Genomic DNA, 13,069 nt, shown 5'->3' on the forward strand with positions numbered 1-13,069 from the left:
ATATTTCAGGCAGTCTGAGTTTAATAGTTTCCAGATTGGGGGATTTCCGAGAAAGGGGGCGCCCAGGCAGAGGCATACCCTGCAGTTGTGTCTGCTTCTGATTAGCAGATGAAACTGCCAGTTCTGGGGAGGGCACTCTGGGGTACAGTGCAGCTGACAGTCCCACCGGGCTGTCAGACACACATCTCTACCTCCTTATGCCTGGGGTCCTTCAGCCACCAGAGAACGATCCACGCCTGACTCATCCCTGAGTAGCTTCCTTGGGCCCTGGCCACACTACCCCCCAGAAATGCTGCAGCTGCACAGCATAACCCCTGCACCCAAGACCAACATTCAAACTAACCATTAGAGAGACAGAGAATACACTGAGAAGTGAAAACTAAATCTAATTCTGATTGTATTGGCTTTGCCATCTTTCTCCTTCCTTAATATATCTCTCTCCTCTCCCCCCCCCCTCATCTTCCTCCTTTTATTCTCAAAGAAGTCCTCAGCGCCTATTCTCCCCGAGGCCTGCTGGCCTTCCTCCTCTAAACTGCACACCCTCCCTACTCAACCCCCCTAGCCATCCCTCGAAGCACCGATGCAGTCAGGCAAGAATCCAGCCCGGGCCCTCACCCAGCACCCAACTTTCATCTTCACCTATCTCTTCCCTCCGATCTCCTGTACTCATAAATTATTACAATTAATTACAGTGAGGGAAAGCCATTCATGCCATGCCCCCACCCCCCTGGACTCCATTGAGCTACCAGGAAACTCCTAGGCAGCTATCAGAGCAGGCACAACTGGACCCAGGCCTAAGCAGCCTCCACCCACCCTGGAGCCCTCACCCACCCCACCCAGCCTGGAGAGAAGCAGCAGGCACTTGCCCTCCGGAGGTCAAGAGAGCCCCTTCCTGGCTCCAGCCTCCCCCAAAGGATCTGAGCACTTGCCTCCTCCACGACAGCAGCCTGGGAGCCACAGGGAGGAGAAATAATGAGAACTGGATGCAGTTGGGTTTCTGGTTTTTTAAGTGACTTCCATATATTAACACAGAGCTGTTCTACCATAACAAACAGAAGCACGTTACAGGACGGACGCGGGGGGATGATAGGAAACACGGCTATGTACACGCCCGAGGCACCGGCCTGCGCGCTGGACCCAGCCTGCGGCACCATCCCCGGCCCTCGCCCCTCAGCTCCTGGGCTGGGAATCATTATTGTATGTGTATGTGTATCTTTTTTTGTACAAAATCTGCACGCAGAGCACCCCAGGCCTGGGGAGAGATGGCCCGGACCAAATATGATACAGGAAAAAAAAATAGAAATATAGCGATTCAAGTACTGGCTTCTCTGAAGAAAGGAGGAAAAAAATCACATTGTGTGTGTCATTTATTTCATTTGCGCAGGAGAAGAGAATGCGGTTTCTCTCCCCGCCTCCTGATCCTCGCTGGGTAGAACTAACTCTAAAACACCAATTTCTCAACACTGAACCCTCCCAAATCGCAAGAGTTTTCCTTTTCCCTTTCCTTTTTTTTTTTTTTCTTTTTAAGCTGATTGGCTTTTCTCTATCTTGCTTTTTCCTTTCCTTTTTCGTGCTCTCTCCCGCCTGGGCTGGGTTTTTTGTGGGGTTTTTTGTTTTTCCCTTGGCTGTGCCGAGGCAGCAGGCCGGGCCAGGGTTTAGGATTGCTCCTTGTCGGTTTTCTCTTTATTCATCTTTTTCATCTTCATCCTCCGGTTTTGAAACCAGATTTTGACCTGCCGCTCGGTGAGGTTGAGAACCCGGGCCACCTCGTACCGACGGTCCCTGGTTAAATACATATTGAAGAGAAACTCCTTCTCCAGTTCCAGCGTCTGGTACTTGGTGTAGGGGCAGCGCTTCTTCCTCGTGGAGCGGGCGTGGATCCAGTTGGCCACGGGGTTGCCTGGAGGGCCAAACACAGGCAGGGGTCAGTGGAGACCCTTTCCAGCCCAGGATCCCTGCCACTCCACCCCCAGTCTTAGCCAGGCTATCAAAACCCAATAATTGAACCTGAATTTGGACACGTTTTGCTGTAGGCATTTCCCCTCACTCTTTTTGCATTCTGCCCCTCTCCCCATGTCCCCCGACTTCAGTTTCCTAAAACTGTAGGAAATCAAAGCTACCCAGGCCCCAACAGTCTGGCCCTCAGCTTCAAGAGCAGTAACTGGAGAATATCCTCATAGAAAGTCCAAATTCCCAACTGTTTCACAGGCCCATAAATGCTTCTCTCTCTTGTTTTTTATTTTTATAGTGAGGTCTCTCTCCTCCCCACTTCCCTCCTCCTTTGCCCCCTCCCATCCACCCAGCCCACGACCAAGTCCTGAAATTTCAGCAGCTCTGCTTCCTGACCCTGAGAGTCCCTAAGCCCCTCACTACCCTCTCCAGCGCTGTTGCTCATCCCCGCTCTCCGAGTTCAACCCTGCTGAGGCGAATTCTCAGGGTGATGCTGGGCTAGGAAAAGCCTTCCTCCTCTTCCCCAGAGAGCTGCTGGCCTTGGAATCAGGCCCCCCTATATGTGAGCTTCCCTGTTTGACTTCCAGGGCCCCCACGCCTCCTGCCAGCCCCAGGACAGGCTCTGCAGGAGCTAAGCCTCCAATTTCAGGTTTATGAGAGTAGCTGAGGGCAAGGAGGGAAGGCTCAGAGGGGTATAATTAGGCCCTGGCCCCTTATGGGGCTGGAGGAAAGGATTTCCTGAGCCCCCTCCTGGGACTCCCCCAGACACTTCCTCACACCCAGGGGGCTGCACCCCTCCCCTGCTGTTTCCCTTCTTTCTCCTTTCCCTGGCCCTACAGCTCCCACCTGCCCCTCCCCATCTACCCCTGCCCTTCTTTGCAACACTTAAAGGCTCCTGTCTCCCAGATTGGAGAGAGAGAGAGAGAGAGAGAGAGAGAGAGAGAGAGAGAGAGAGAGAGAGAGAGAGAGAGTAATTCTCTAATCGGGGGAGATGTCTCTCCCCACTCCTCATCCCTGACACCCCCATTTTCTACCTTCTCTCCTGCAGACCCTCAGAAGAGGGCTTTCAAGTTTGAGGCTGGGACCCCACTTCTCTCCCCCAACTCTGCAAGTCCTGTCTCTCCAAGTTCCCCCAGACCCTGCACTCAGTGGTCCTGGGAGAGAAGTCCATAGACCTTGAGTTTTATTAATCTCCAGTGGTGTGAGGACACCCACCCCCCATGCTGGCTGGGAGGTAGGGTGAATTTTCTCCCTGCCCCTAGTGTCCTCCTCATCTCTGCCCCATCCCACCTCAAACCATAAAATGAACCTCGCCCCCATCCCAGCCCCATGGCCCTGTCTGCATTTCTTCGAAAGTAACGACTGAGCCAAAAAGCCTGGGCTGGGGGTGTGGAGGGCGGGGGTCTCTCCTCCAAACCTGCTCCTGGGAGAGGAGCCCCCCTCAGCCCTCTCCCAACCTGGCTCCTCGGGGCCCCCTTTCAGACCTTCCTGCCCCTGAAAGCTCCCCAAGGTAATTCGCTTTTATTGAGTCCTCACCCCCTCGCCCTCACCCCTCTCCCGCGCTCCCTGCGCCACTCGGAGGGGCTGTAATCCGGCTCCCCCCGCTCGGCCTCTCCTCCCCTCCCGCGCCGGTTGTAAAGGAAAATTGCTCCCAACTTACTGGGGTCCAGGTCGGCCTTCTCCTCTTTGTGCTTGCTGCCGGCGAGCGCGTCCGCCTCGGGCGAGGGCAGGGTCTGCGGGGCGCGGTCGCGCAGCTCCCCGGGCGAGCCGTACATGTAGTCCGGGTAGCTGCGGCCGTCGCCCGGGCCGCAGTCGGCGCGGCGCCCGGGGTAGGCGTCCGGCTTGAGGGCGTAGTGGCGGCCCCCGGCCGGGAAGCTGGGGAAGGAGACGGCGCCGGACAGCGGCTCGAGCCAAGTCCGCATGTAGCGCGTGTCGGCGCCGAGGTGGGGCTGGGGGCCGTACGGGTGGTACACCACGGACGACTGCGAGGGCACGGGCGCCCACGACGTGCTGAACACGGCCGGCTTGGGCGCGAAGCTACAGGACGGAAAATCGCTACAGTCCGGCACCAAGCCGCTGGGTCTGGCGGCGGCGGGGTGAGCCCCGGTGGCCGGAAACCTGGACGCTAGGAGGTCTTCATTGTCGTGGGAGATGAGCGAGTCCACGTAATAGTTACTGATGGGCCCCGTCGCCGACATCGTAACGGGGTTTTACATACATAAGATTATTGTATGAACTGTATATGTACTTTTTATCTGCTCACAGAACAATCAAGGCAGGTAATTATTTTTCCAGCCTTTTCCCCGCAGCTCATTGGCTCCCCGGCCCCCACGTGATCGTATTTACCCAAAAATACGGCGCGGATCAATGCGCAGGGGCTTTTTTTTTTTTTTTCCCCTTGCCTTTTTTTTTTTTTTATACCTTCTCCCACCCCCTTCTCTGCTGATCCCCGCGACCTGCGTTTTCCTGGGGGTCCGGAGCTCTGGACCCAAGGCATCCGTCACCCCCTCAGGACAACTCGTCTCTCAGCAGAGAACCCCCTTGCCCAGGTCCACCCATAAGCAGATGGCCTCCCGCCCCCGCCCCCAGGAGGATTTCTCAATGGGGTGAAAATGCCAGCCCCGGAGCCAGGGTCCCCGGACCCCCGGGGCGGAGCTGGGCGCCGGAGCCTGGGGACCGCGGCCGCCGAGGTAGGTGGAGGAACTATTTCTTGACGTAATCTGTCTCTGTCGGCCCGACGCTCCCGCAGTCTCTGCGCGAGCCGAGATCAGCGATTGTCAGTTCGGAACGTGGCTTTTAAAAATGCGTTTTTAAATAGTGTGTATGTATGTATTTCTTTCAGGAGCCGCAGCAGCGAGAGAGGGAGGGTGGGAGGGGACTGGAGGAGCTGGGGTGGAGGGAGGGAAGGAGAGAAAGGGGAGAGTGCCTCTGCCCTGGCCAACTCAGCCCCCCAAATATGGGGCAGGGGAAGGGTAGGGAAGGTGGTCCGCGGGTGGGAGGGGTAGGACCTCTGGACCTCAGACACCTTTAGCATCAAAAGTCTTCTCTCTGCTTCGGTACAGATATGCAAGCACCTCTATTTTAAATTTATTGTCTATATCTATCTCTCTCTTTTTTTGCCAGCTGGAAGAAGTGGAGGAGAGATCTACACAACTTAAGTGGGGCAACCTCCTCCCATTTTCCTGCTCACCCACCTTGGCCCCAATTCCATCTCTGGGACACCCTGACCCCCCCAAAAAAGAAGTCACCCCTGGGTTCTGTCTGCAGAGAGCCAGGGTGAGACCGGGCAAGGCAAGCGAGCGACCTCAGTCGTGGGCAAGTAGCTTGTTTTTACGTCCTTCAATAAAAATTTTATGAGGATCATTTGATTGTTCATAAATGTGTCTTTCATTAAATAAAATTGTAGGCTGTTTTTGGAACGGGAAAAAGGCAACGGAGGGCTGGGAGAAAGCAGTTTCTTTGGGATCGGACACAGGAATTCTGGAGAAGCCGTGTGATTGTAGGGAAGAACAGACAACTAGGCTTCCTTCCCCCAATAAGTTGGCTGTTACCCTCCTGTTTGAATTCGGGGGTTGGTACCCAGTCCTCTGCTTTCCGTGGGACTGTCCCACGGTGGCTTAGTAAAGGTGGCTTTGGACAAGCAGGAAATTCTCAGTATGAGTGCAAAAGAGGGGGCAGGAAGGCTGGCTGGTGGGGGAGAAGAGCAGGTGATGTCCCCAGAGGCAGATGCACCCTAGGCATGGCAGAGAGAGTCTGAAGGAGGGGTGCAATTTCAGGGTCAGAAGGAAAGAGTCCCAGTTTGTGCGAGAAGAAGAAGGCAGGAGCTGAGGCTGAGAGGAGGCTCTGAAGCAGCAGGGAAGGAAGGAGCTTCCAGATCAGAGATGCCTGCTCTTCGTTCCCACTCCTGTCCCCAGGAGGGGACCAAACAAATGCCAGGGTGGGGGCCCAGGCGGTTCTCCTGCACCTAGGCCAACCTGTCTCCTCTGGGCCGAGAAGGACTGGAGAGAGGTGTCCCAGAGAGTGTAGTATGTATGTTGGGGGGAGGAGGAAAGTTGAGGGGGGGAAGAATAGATGTGAAGTCCAAACACTCACCCCAGCTTTCTAGGCCCCATCCCCCGTCCCTGATCCTCCCCCTTTCCAGCTCTTTCCCTTCGGTCAAGCGGGGCTGGGATTTCTACGAAAGGGGGGGACGATATGAGAAGTGCCTAAGGGCTGGGGAGAACAGACCCGGGGGCCTCAACCTCCTCACCCTCGGCTCTGATTGGATTATCTTCCCCTCCCCCAGACTAAACTGATTTGGAAAATCCAAATAACAGCAAGAAACAGAGTATCTCTTTGGCCTTGATGGAGTTGGGTTAGCTGTCAATCAAAAATTCTCCCTCACTAGTTCAAGGAAAAGACAAGAGGTTCCAGTCCCCCTGCAGAGGCTTTCTCCAAATCCCTAGCGCCGTCAGCACCTCCCCCAGCCCTGGCGGCTGGGGACCCTGACCAGCTCTTGGGCGGCTGCTGGCAGACATGTAGCCTTTGGCGGGCCTGGGGCCAGACTGTGACCAAGAGGACATCAGGGACAGAGCCTGAGAGAGACTGAGCCCGAGACAGCCTGAGACCGAAAAACTGAAACACACAGGGCATCAGGCCCATAGAAAGGAAGGAAGGAAGGAGGGAGGGAAGGAAAGGAAACGGGGGATTAGGCTTAAAAGAAGGAGCGAGGGACGAATTAAAGAAAAGGGGAGGCAAGATGAAAAGAGATAGGAGAGCAGGGAAAGGAAGGCGTGCAGAGAGCAAGACAGAGGAAGGGCGGTGATAGGCAGGCAGGATGGGATAGAGAGCTGGCGGAGCAGCCATGGCATTGTGCAGTCCCCTTGCTTGCCGGGCCTTTGCCGGGGACAGGCTCCAGGCACAGCGGCCACTTCTGTCCTGACACAAAGGAGGAAGAGGCCTTCTCTCCTGCCCTTCCCAGCGTCCTGCTCCTGTGGGTACACTAGGCTCCTGGGATATAGAACCCCATTTCAGCCCAGGCAGCCTTCCAGGCAGCTGGGGCTGAGCCATGCTCTAGTCAAGGAGCAAAGAAGACATGATGAAGGAGTTTTCACGCCCTGCTCCTCTTTTGCATCTCTGCCGGGCCACAGGGCCCATCGGCCCCAATTTCAGCTTTCCTAGGAGAAAGATCCCCCTGAAGAACCTCTTCTATGGGCTTCTGCTTTGGGGGAGAGCTCTCACGCAGAGTGGCTTCGAGCAGATGCCCCTTTCTCTCCTAGCCTCTTTGGCCACTGCCTTTTTTCCAGCCCTGCCCAACCGGCAGAGGCAGCAGCATGGGGCAGCTGAAATCACAGCTGAAATCCTCGGCCCACACTCCCTGCTGCTGTCAATTTCCCCATGAAACTGGGGGGAGATTGTCACCTTAGTTATAGAGCGTGAACTCAGACCCTCCCTACTCAGGCATAGACAGAGCTGTGGATCAGGAAGTAGGCCTCGCCCACAGCCCCCTCCCCACCAATACCCCATTTTGCCTAGGCCTTGCTTAGAGAGTTGGCCTTGGAGAGGGGGGAGGGGGGGCTGGAAGAGGCTGGGAGCCCCTGAGTTCAGGCCCAGGTCCCTGTGCTTCCACAACTGCATATGGCCTGTACCCCCATTCTCTGTGTTTGGAGGTAGGGTGGCAGGTCAAGGCTCTGAAGCAGATTTTCAGGCTCCCCCAAATCCAGGCCTCTAGGGACGGGAACACAGGATGTGGGGACACCACGAAGGAGGGGCTTGTCTTCCCAGGGTCAGTTACTCCTACTGAATCCCCTGGCAGATTCCAAGACTCCCTTTCACCCCTTCAATTTTCCTCAGCGCAAGTGGGGGAAACTCAAGAGATGGGAGGCCACTGGGAACCCCTGTTGTGGAGAGGGTCACCCCAGCTTCAGCTCGCAGCTCTGCCCTTACTCTGGTTCTTAGAACTCCTCTCCACCGCCCAAAGATCCCACTGGGCCCAGGAAAGCCCCCTAAGGGGGAGGGGCAGCCTTATCCATCACCTCAAACCTGGGCAGCTAAGACTGCAAGCAAGCCAGCACCGCCGTGGGAAGGACAGGCAGACAGGCAGACAGGTTAGAGGCATCCTCTCCCCTCGCCCTGCGCCTCCTTTTTAGTGATTTAAATTCCCTCCGGTTCAATCCACACCGTCAAGTTCGGATTAAATTTAAAACAGGCTTCCCCGGTGCCCCCAGCGGGCTATCCCAGCCGCCGCAGGCGGGGAGGCCGCTCCCGGGTTCGTCCGCACCGCCCGCGAGGAGGAGGCTGTGCTCCATTTGCTTTCATTTTCCATCTCCCCCTGAAATGGGCTCATTTCACCTCTTCGCTGCCCTCTCCCCCTCCCCGCCCCCTCCCTGGTTCCCCTCTACTTTCCCCCCTTCTCTCTCCTGGTCCCTCTTTGTTGGGGAAAACACACCCACACACAACTCCTGCTGGCTAAGGCCTGCGCTGGAAGCAGAAGCGGAGCCCTCCTGGCCTGCCGCGAGGAGACCGCGTCCTGCCCCCACCCCAGGTGGGTATCGGGATCCCCGCGCGCCAGGAGCCCGGCCCCTCCGCCCTGCAGGAGCGAACCCCCTCGGGCCTGTGAACCTGGCCCTCTCAACGCCACGGCCTGCACGCCCGCCGGCCCCCTGCCCCGCCGCCCGGCAGCAAACGGGGCTATTTCCGGCTCCCCCAACCGGTCTCGCTTCCCAGCCTGGGGAGTGGCTGGAGGGGGAGGGCCCCGGAGCTAGGGGTGCTCCCTGCCTGGAGCCCCATGGCCCTGGCGACTTGTTACCTGATCTTTCTGTGATGTGTGTGTCGCAAGGAAATTTGCAGTGACTTTGGAGCCCAGACTGCGGAAGCGGAGGTGGCGAAAGGAGAGACAATACGGGTACAATTAAGGGGCCAGAGCCGCTAGTCTCTCCCCCGCCCTCCCTGCGCGACTGGGAGCTGTCTGGCCTCCAACCTCAGGGCAACCCGCGAACCTGGAGCCGGAACTCAGCCCCAGGCGGAGGGAACCAGAGGATCTGGCTTCCAGGAGGCTGGGCTCAAGCTCCCTTCCAACTTAGGGGCACAGCCACCAGCCCCACTGAGTTGCAGAGAAGGCAATGAATGAAAGTGCACATTCCGACCAATTGTCCCAAACTGTTCAGCCTTTGGAAGGAGAGCCTAGGGTGTGGGGCGGCTCAGACAGACAGACAGACAGACAGGCAAACCGCATCTCCAGAGGCAGACGGACTCACAACATGAGTGTGAGCCTGAAATCAAATACAGGTTCAACATTCCCTGAGGCCTCTCTGCCAGGCCGGTGGGCGCCGATCTCCCTACCTTCTCTCCCCTCCAGGGCGTTGGACAGAGACCTGGAGGACTGGGTCCCTCTGGCTTGGTCCAATCCCGCCTCGGGAAGCGCCTTCGTTACCTGCTCCTCGGCTCCCCACGGCCACAGATGCAGGGCAGCCGCCTCCCGCCCGGGGAGGGAAGCCCCGGCCACCGCAGCCGCCGCCGCCCGCCCTCCTTCCCTCCCTCCCTCTGTCTCGCCCTCCCTCCCTCTCTCCCTCCCTCGCGCGCTGCCGCTCACGGGCCCTCCCGCGGGCAACCTGTTCTGGACCCAATCCAGGTATCTCCGAAAGAGAGAAAAAAGAAAAGACATCCTTATGTGCAAAAGAAAGAAAGAAAGACCCTTAACTGCCTTTATTTTGCATGCTCTGAGCCTGGGTTGGCCTCGGTTCCCACGTCCTGGCCACGGCCCTGCCCCTGCGGAGGTGTGCGGGGCCTGCTGCCTCGCCCACGAGGACCGCCGCGCCCCACGCACTGCGAGCTGCACACTGTGGACCGCCGCCGCGGCCACCCGAACACCACTCAGACCTCAAGGTCCTTCCTACAGACTCAATATCCGGTTGCCCGGCTCGCCGCGGGCCTCCGCCCCGGGAGCCAGCTCCGCTCCGTCTGCAGCCCAAGTGCTGGCACACACGCGATCCACCTAGTCTGCGCTCTCACGCCCGCCCGACACCCCTCCCAGGCGCGGCGCCCGCCGGGCGCACTCGGGCTTCCGCCTGGCCCCGGGCTGCAAACCTCCTTCCGAGCACCGGACCCACACAAAGCCCGGCGCCCTGACGCGCCCATTGGAAGCCCCCTCCGCCGCCGCCGCCCTTCACCTGTTTCCGAAAAGAGCTGCATCTCCGCGTCGACCCAGGCCTGGGGCCCCAGCGGAGGGTGTTGGGGAGCCAGGGTCCCGGGGAAGCCACCGAGGATCCGGGATCGGCGGGGCTGAGCCAGAGCCCCCGCAGCCGCGAGAGATCTCGGAGCCCCAGGCTCTCCTTGGCGAGCTCTTGCCTTTTCCTCCTTCTCCCACAAGTCTTAAACACTCACATGCCGAGAGTTCAGCTCTATAAATCCTGTTCCTCTTTCCCATATCATAATTAAAAAAAACCAGTAGGGGAGGTTTTAACTTTTATTGCGATTTCTGGAGTTGGGCTGTGGAGCATATATTAAGTTTACGCTTATGCGCTCTCGGCGGGGAGGGTCCTTTAAGAAATAAAAATCCATCTTAATATCTGCAGACGAGAGAGATAATTTTTCCCCTCCTCTTCACGCTGTTTCTTCTGAAGACTCCCTTCCAGCGAAGCGAATAAATAATCACCACCACCTTAGCCATGATCCATGGCCCCAGGGGCCTCGGGGCAGACGCTGGCCATCAGACTGGCCCTCACCTTGGCCCCATGAGAACTCGCCCCATTCACCAGGATTCTTTTGGGCTGGACACCCAGACCCAAGGCTCAGTGACCAACCCATATCAGCTCTTGGGCTCTGAAACAGAAATGGAGGCAGAGAGACCCAAAGCACAGAAGCCCTTCCTTGGTGAATTTCGGCCCATCAGGGACCCAGTCTCCAAGACAGGCACTCCTGAGCACCCGCCTTTACTGGGGACTCATTTCATCCAACTGGCCGGTGCTTCTGGCAACCTGAAAATTCAGAGAAGGCTGGGGGCTCCCAAACAGGGGGTCCCCCTGACTGCCTCTAACCAGCTGGTCTTCCTCTCTGAAAACCTCCCTATTCCCTGAGAGCCATAGAGAGATTTGAGCACTTCCATCCAAGGGAAGATATTTTTCCCCCTACAAATGGCTAAGGAACAGATGGAAAGTCAACCTGACAAATTCAGCTGGAGTGAAGAGAGGCTCTATTCCCATTTTCTCCTCTATCCTCCTCAGGGTGAAAATAAATCTCTTTGTATAACATAGAGAAAAATAAATGAGCATGCAGGTAAATATATATAGGGGATTTGAGAGAGCCTAGAGGAGACAGGGATGTAGAAACAGCGACTCACACTCATACAAGGTTACAGATATCCCCTAGCAGACAATTGCAAGAATATGGAACTCCATGTATATGTTTTGTTACAGGGACATGACTTTATTTCCCTGTCTGAAAGTTTATAATGTTTTAATAATCATAATAATTCCAAAGTAAGAAAACCTGTCCTCCTTTTGGTTTTCTCTTTCCCAGCCTCCCTGAGAACTGGGGCATATCTCCCCCACTCTCCTGGATTCCCCCCCCCCCATTTTTCTCCACAGGCAGAGAAACCTCTTTTGAGAGCTTCTCTCTAGCAACAGGGTCCAGAATTGAGGAACCAAGGGCAAGGGGTGGATGGGGAAGGAGGGGAAGCAGCTTTGCAAAGTTTCACATTGCTCAGATTTCCTCTCACTCCATTTCCTCCCCTCCTTCCCTGGCATCAGCCAACAGCCTTCCCAACAATATGGTAAAGGTGGGCGCTGGCAGCCTCCATTCACCCAGACATTTCCACACAATGCAAAGACAAGCAGCTGCCTGACAGCCACAGACACCACAGCCCAAGGCCTACGGGCCACAGACAGCTAGACTGAGACCAGAGCTAGCTAGGTTCTTGCCCTAATATTTCCTAGTGTGTGTGTGGGGGGCAGGAGGGGGACATTTCTACTTGGACTTGATGCTTTCCTCTAACCTACAAACACCCTAACTATGCCCTTCTCCTGGGCAGGGAGCTATAGAGGGGGAGGGAAGGTGAACAAGCTAGTGCTCAGAGGTCCCCAATTGTTGGGACCCCCGGGCACCCCACTTTTCTAAGGAGAAGCTTCGCCCCAGCCTTCTGGAGGCATGGTTTTTCCTTGGAGGTGGCAGGTGAGGGAAACTAACCCTTCCAGAGACTCCCTTCTCTTTCTGTGCTCTTCTCTTTCCTAATGACCCTGCCCTACCCCGGCTGGCCTGCCAGACCACCTCTCACTCAAATTCCTCAATTTCCTTGGAATTGGCTAGACCGTCTTTGTCTGTCTCCATCAGCTGAGTCCAGGAAACAATAGCTGCAGGAGAAACTCCTCTCCCTGAGCCCCAGGGATTGGGACAGGCTGAGGAGTAGACTGTAGAAAGTGGGGTTTTCAGGCTTGCCCGGCCTGGCCCCACTCACAGCTTGCCCTCCTCAGTCTGTATCCAATGTGCCCTACCTGGAAGGGGGCTGTGGGGCAGGCCCACAGGGGAGGGACGGAGCTGGATAGGTGGGTTGGGGCCCTCGACGAAAACCGACTGATGTAACTCAGGCAGTTTCTTGTTGCCGAGTTCAAAACTCAATCCCAACAACATGAAACTACCTAAGCCACAGATCAGCTGAGCGAGCAGGGCGGGAGATTCAGCTTTGCATCTATCGGGAGGAGAAGGGAAGGGGGTTGGGGAAGGAAGAAATTCAGCCCCGTCCCCCTTTCCGCCCCCACAACCTCCCTAAAGACTAGAGAGTACACTTAGGGTGGCCGGGTGGGTAGGGGTCTGACTGCCTCATCAGCTTCTGGTCCAAGCAAAACGTTCAGGGAAATGCTGATGAAATGGGACCTCCAGTCACCAAACCCACGCTCCACCTCCAGCACCACAGCGGACCCATTCCCTTGCCTCTGGCCCTGGCCCTGGGGGAAGCCCAAGTGTCCGTCCTTCCACTCTGGAGCTGGGTCTCCTGTCTTGTCCATCGGGCTCTTCCGCACTCTCCTCCTAGATTCCCTCTGATCCTCTCCCTCTCAGCTCAACTCTGGCTTCCCTGTGTTTGTGGGTAGCCGAACCACAGAGCCTGTGCTCCAGCGCCTCTTCCAATCAGGCCACTTGCCTGGCAAAG

General features: G+C 56.8%; 2 protein-coding genes and 1 long non-coding RNA gene across 3 annotated transcripts in view; 1 reads left to right on the forward strand and 2 right to left on the reverse strand.

The window, feature by feature from the left end:
• HOXC4 (homeobox C4) overlaps positions 1-9,424 on the reverse strand; it is a 59,363-nt gene extending 49,939 nt beyond the window's left edge. Inside the window, exon 1 of the mRNA XM_036298611.1 lies at positions 9,271-9,424. The gene's annotated coding sequence lies outside the window, so the exon portion shown is untranslated. The remainder of the gene's footprint in view (positions 1-9,270) is intronic.
• HOXC9 (homeobox C9) lies at positions 953-4,174 on the reverse strand. Its single transcript, XM_036298612.1, has 2 exons — positions 3,611-4,174; positions 953-1,900 (listed from the first exon to the last, which is right to left on the reverse strand). Exons 1-2 carry the CDS (start codon positions 4,146-4,148, stop codon positions 1,656-1,658), a joined length of 783 nt encoding a protein of 260 aa, XP_036154505.1. The 5' UTR covers positions 4,149-4,174; the 3' UTR covers positions 953-1,655.
• Positions 4,501-5,313, forward strand: LOC118650298. Its single transcript, XR_004965982.1, has 2 exons — positions 4,501-4,640; positions 5,074-5,313. It is a non-coding gene; the product is annotated as an uncharacterized LOC118650298 (long non-coding RNA).
• Positions 9,425-13,069: the final 3,645 nt, after the last annotated feature.

The sequence above is a fragment of the Myotis myotis genome, unplaced genomic scaffold (assembly GCF_014108235.1).
Source record: "Myotis myotis isolate mMyoMyo1 unplaced genomic scaffold, mMyoMyo1.p scaffold_m19_p_3, whole genome shotgun sequence".
Taxonomy (NCBI): domain Eukaryota; kingdom Metazoa; phylum Chordata; class Mammalia; order Chiroptera; family Vespertilionidae; genus Myotis; species Myotis myotis.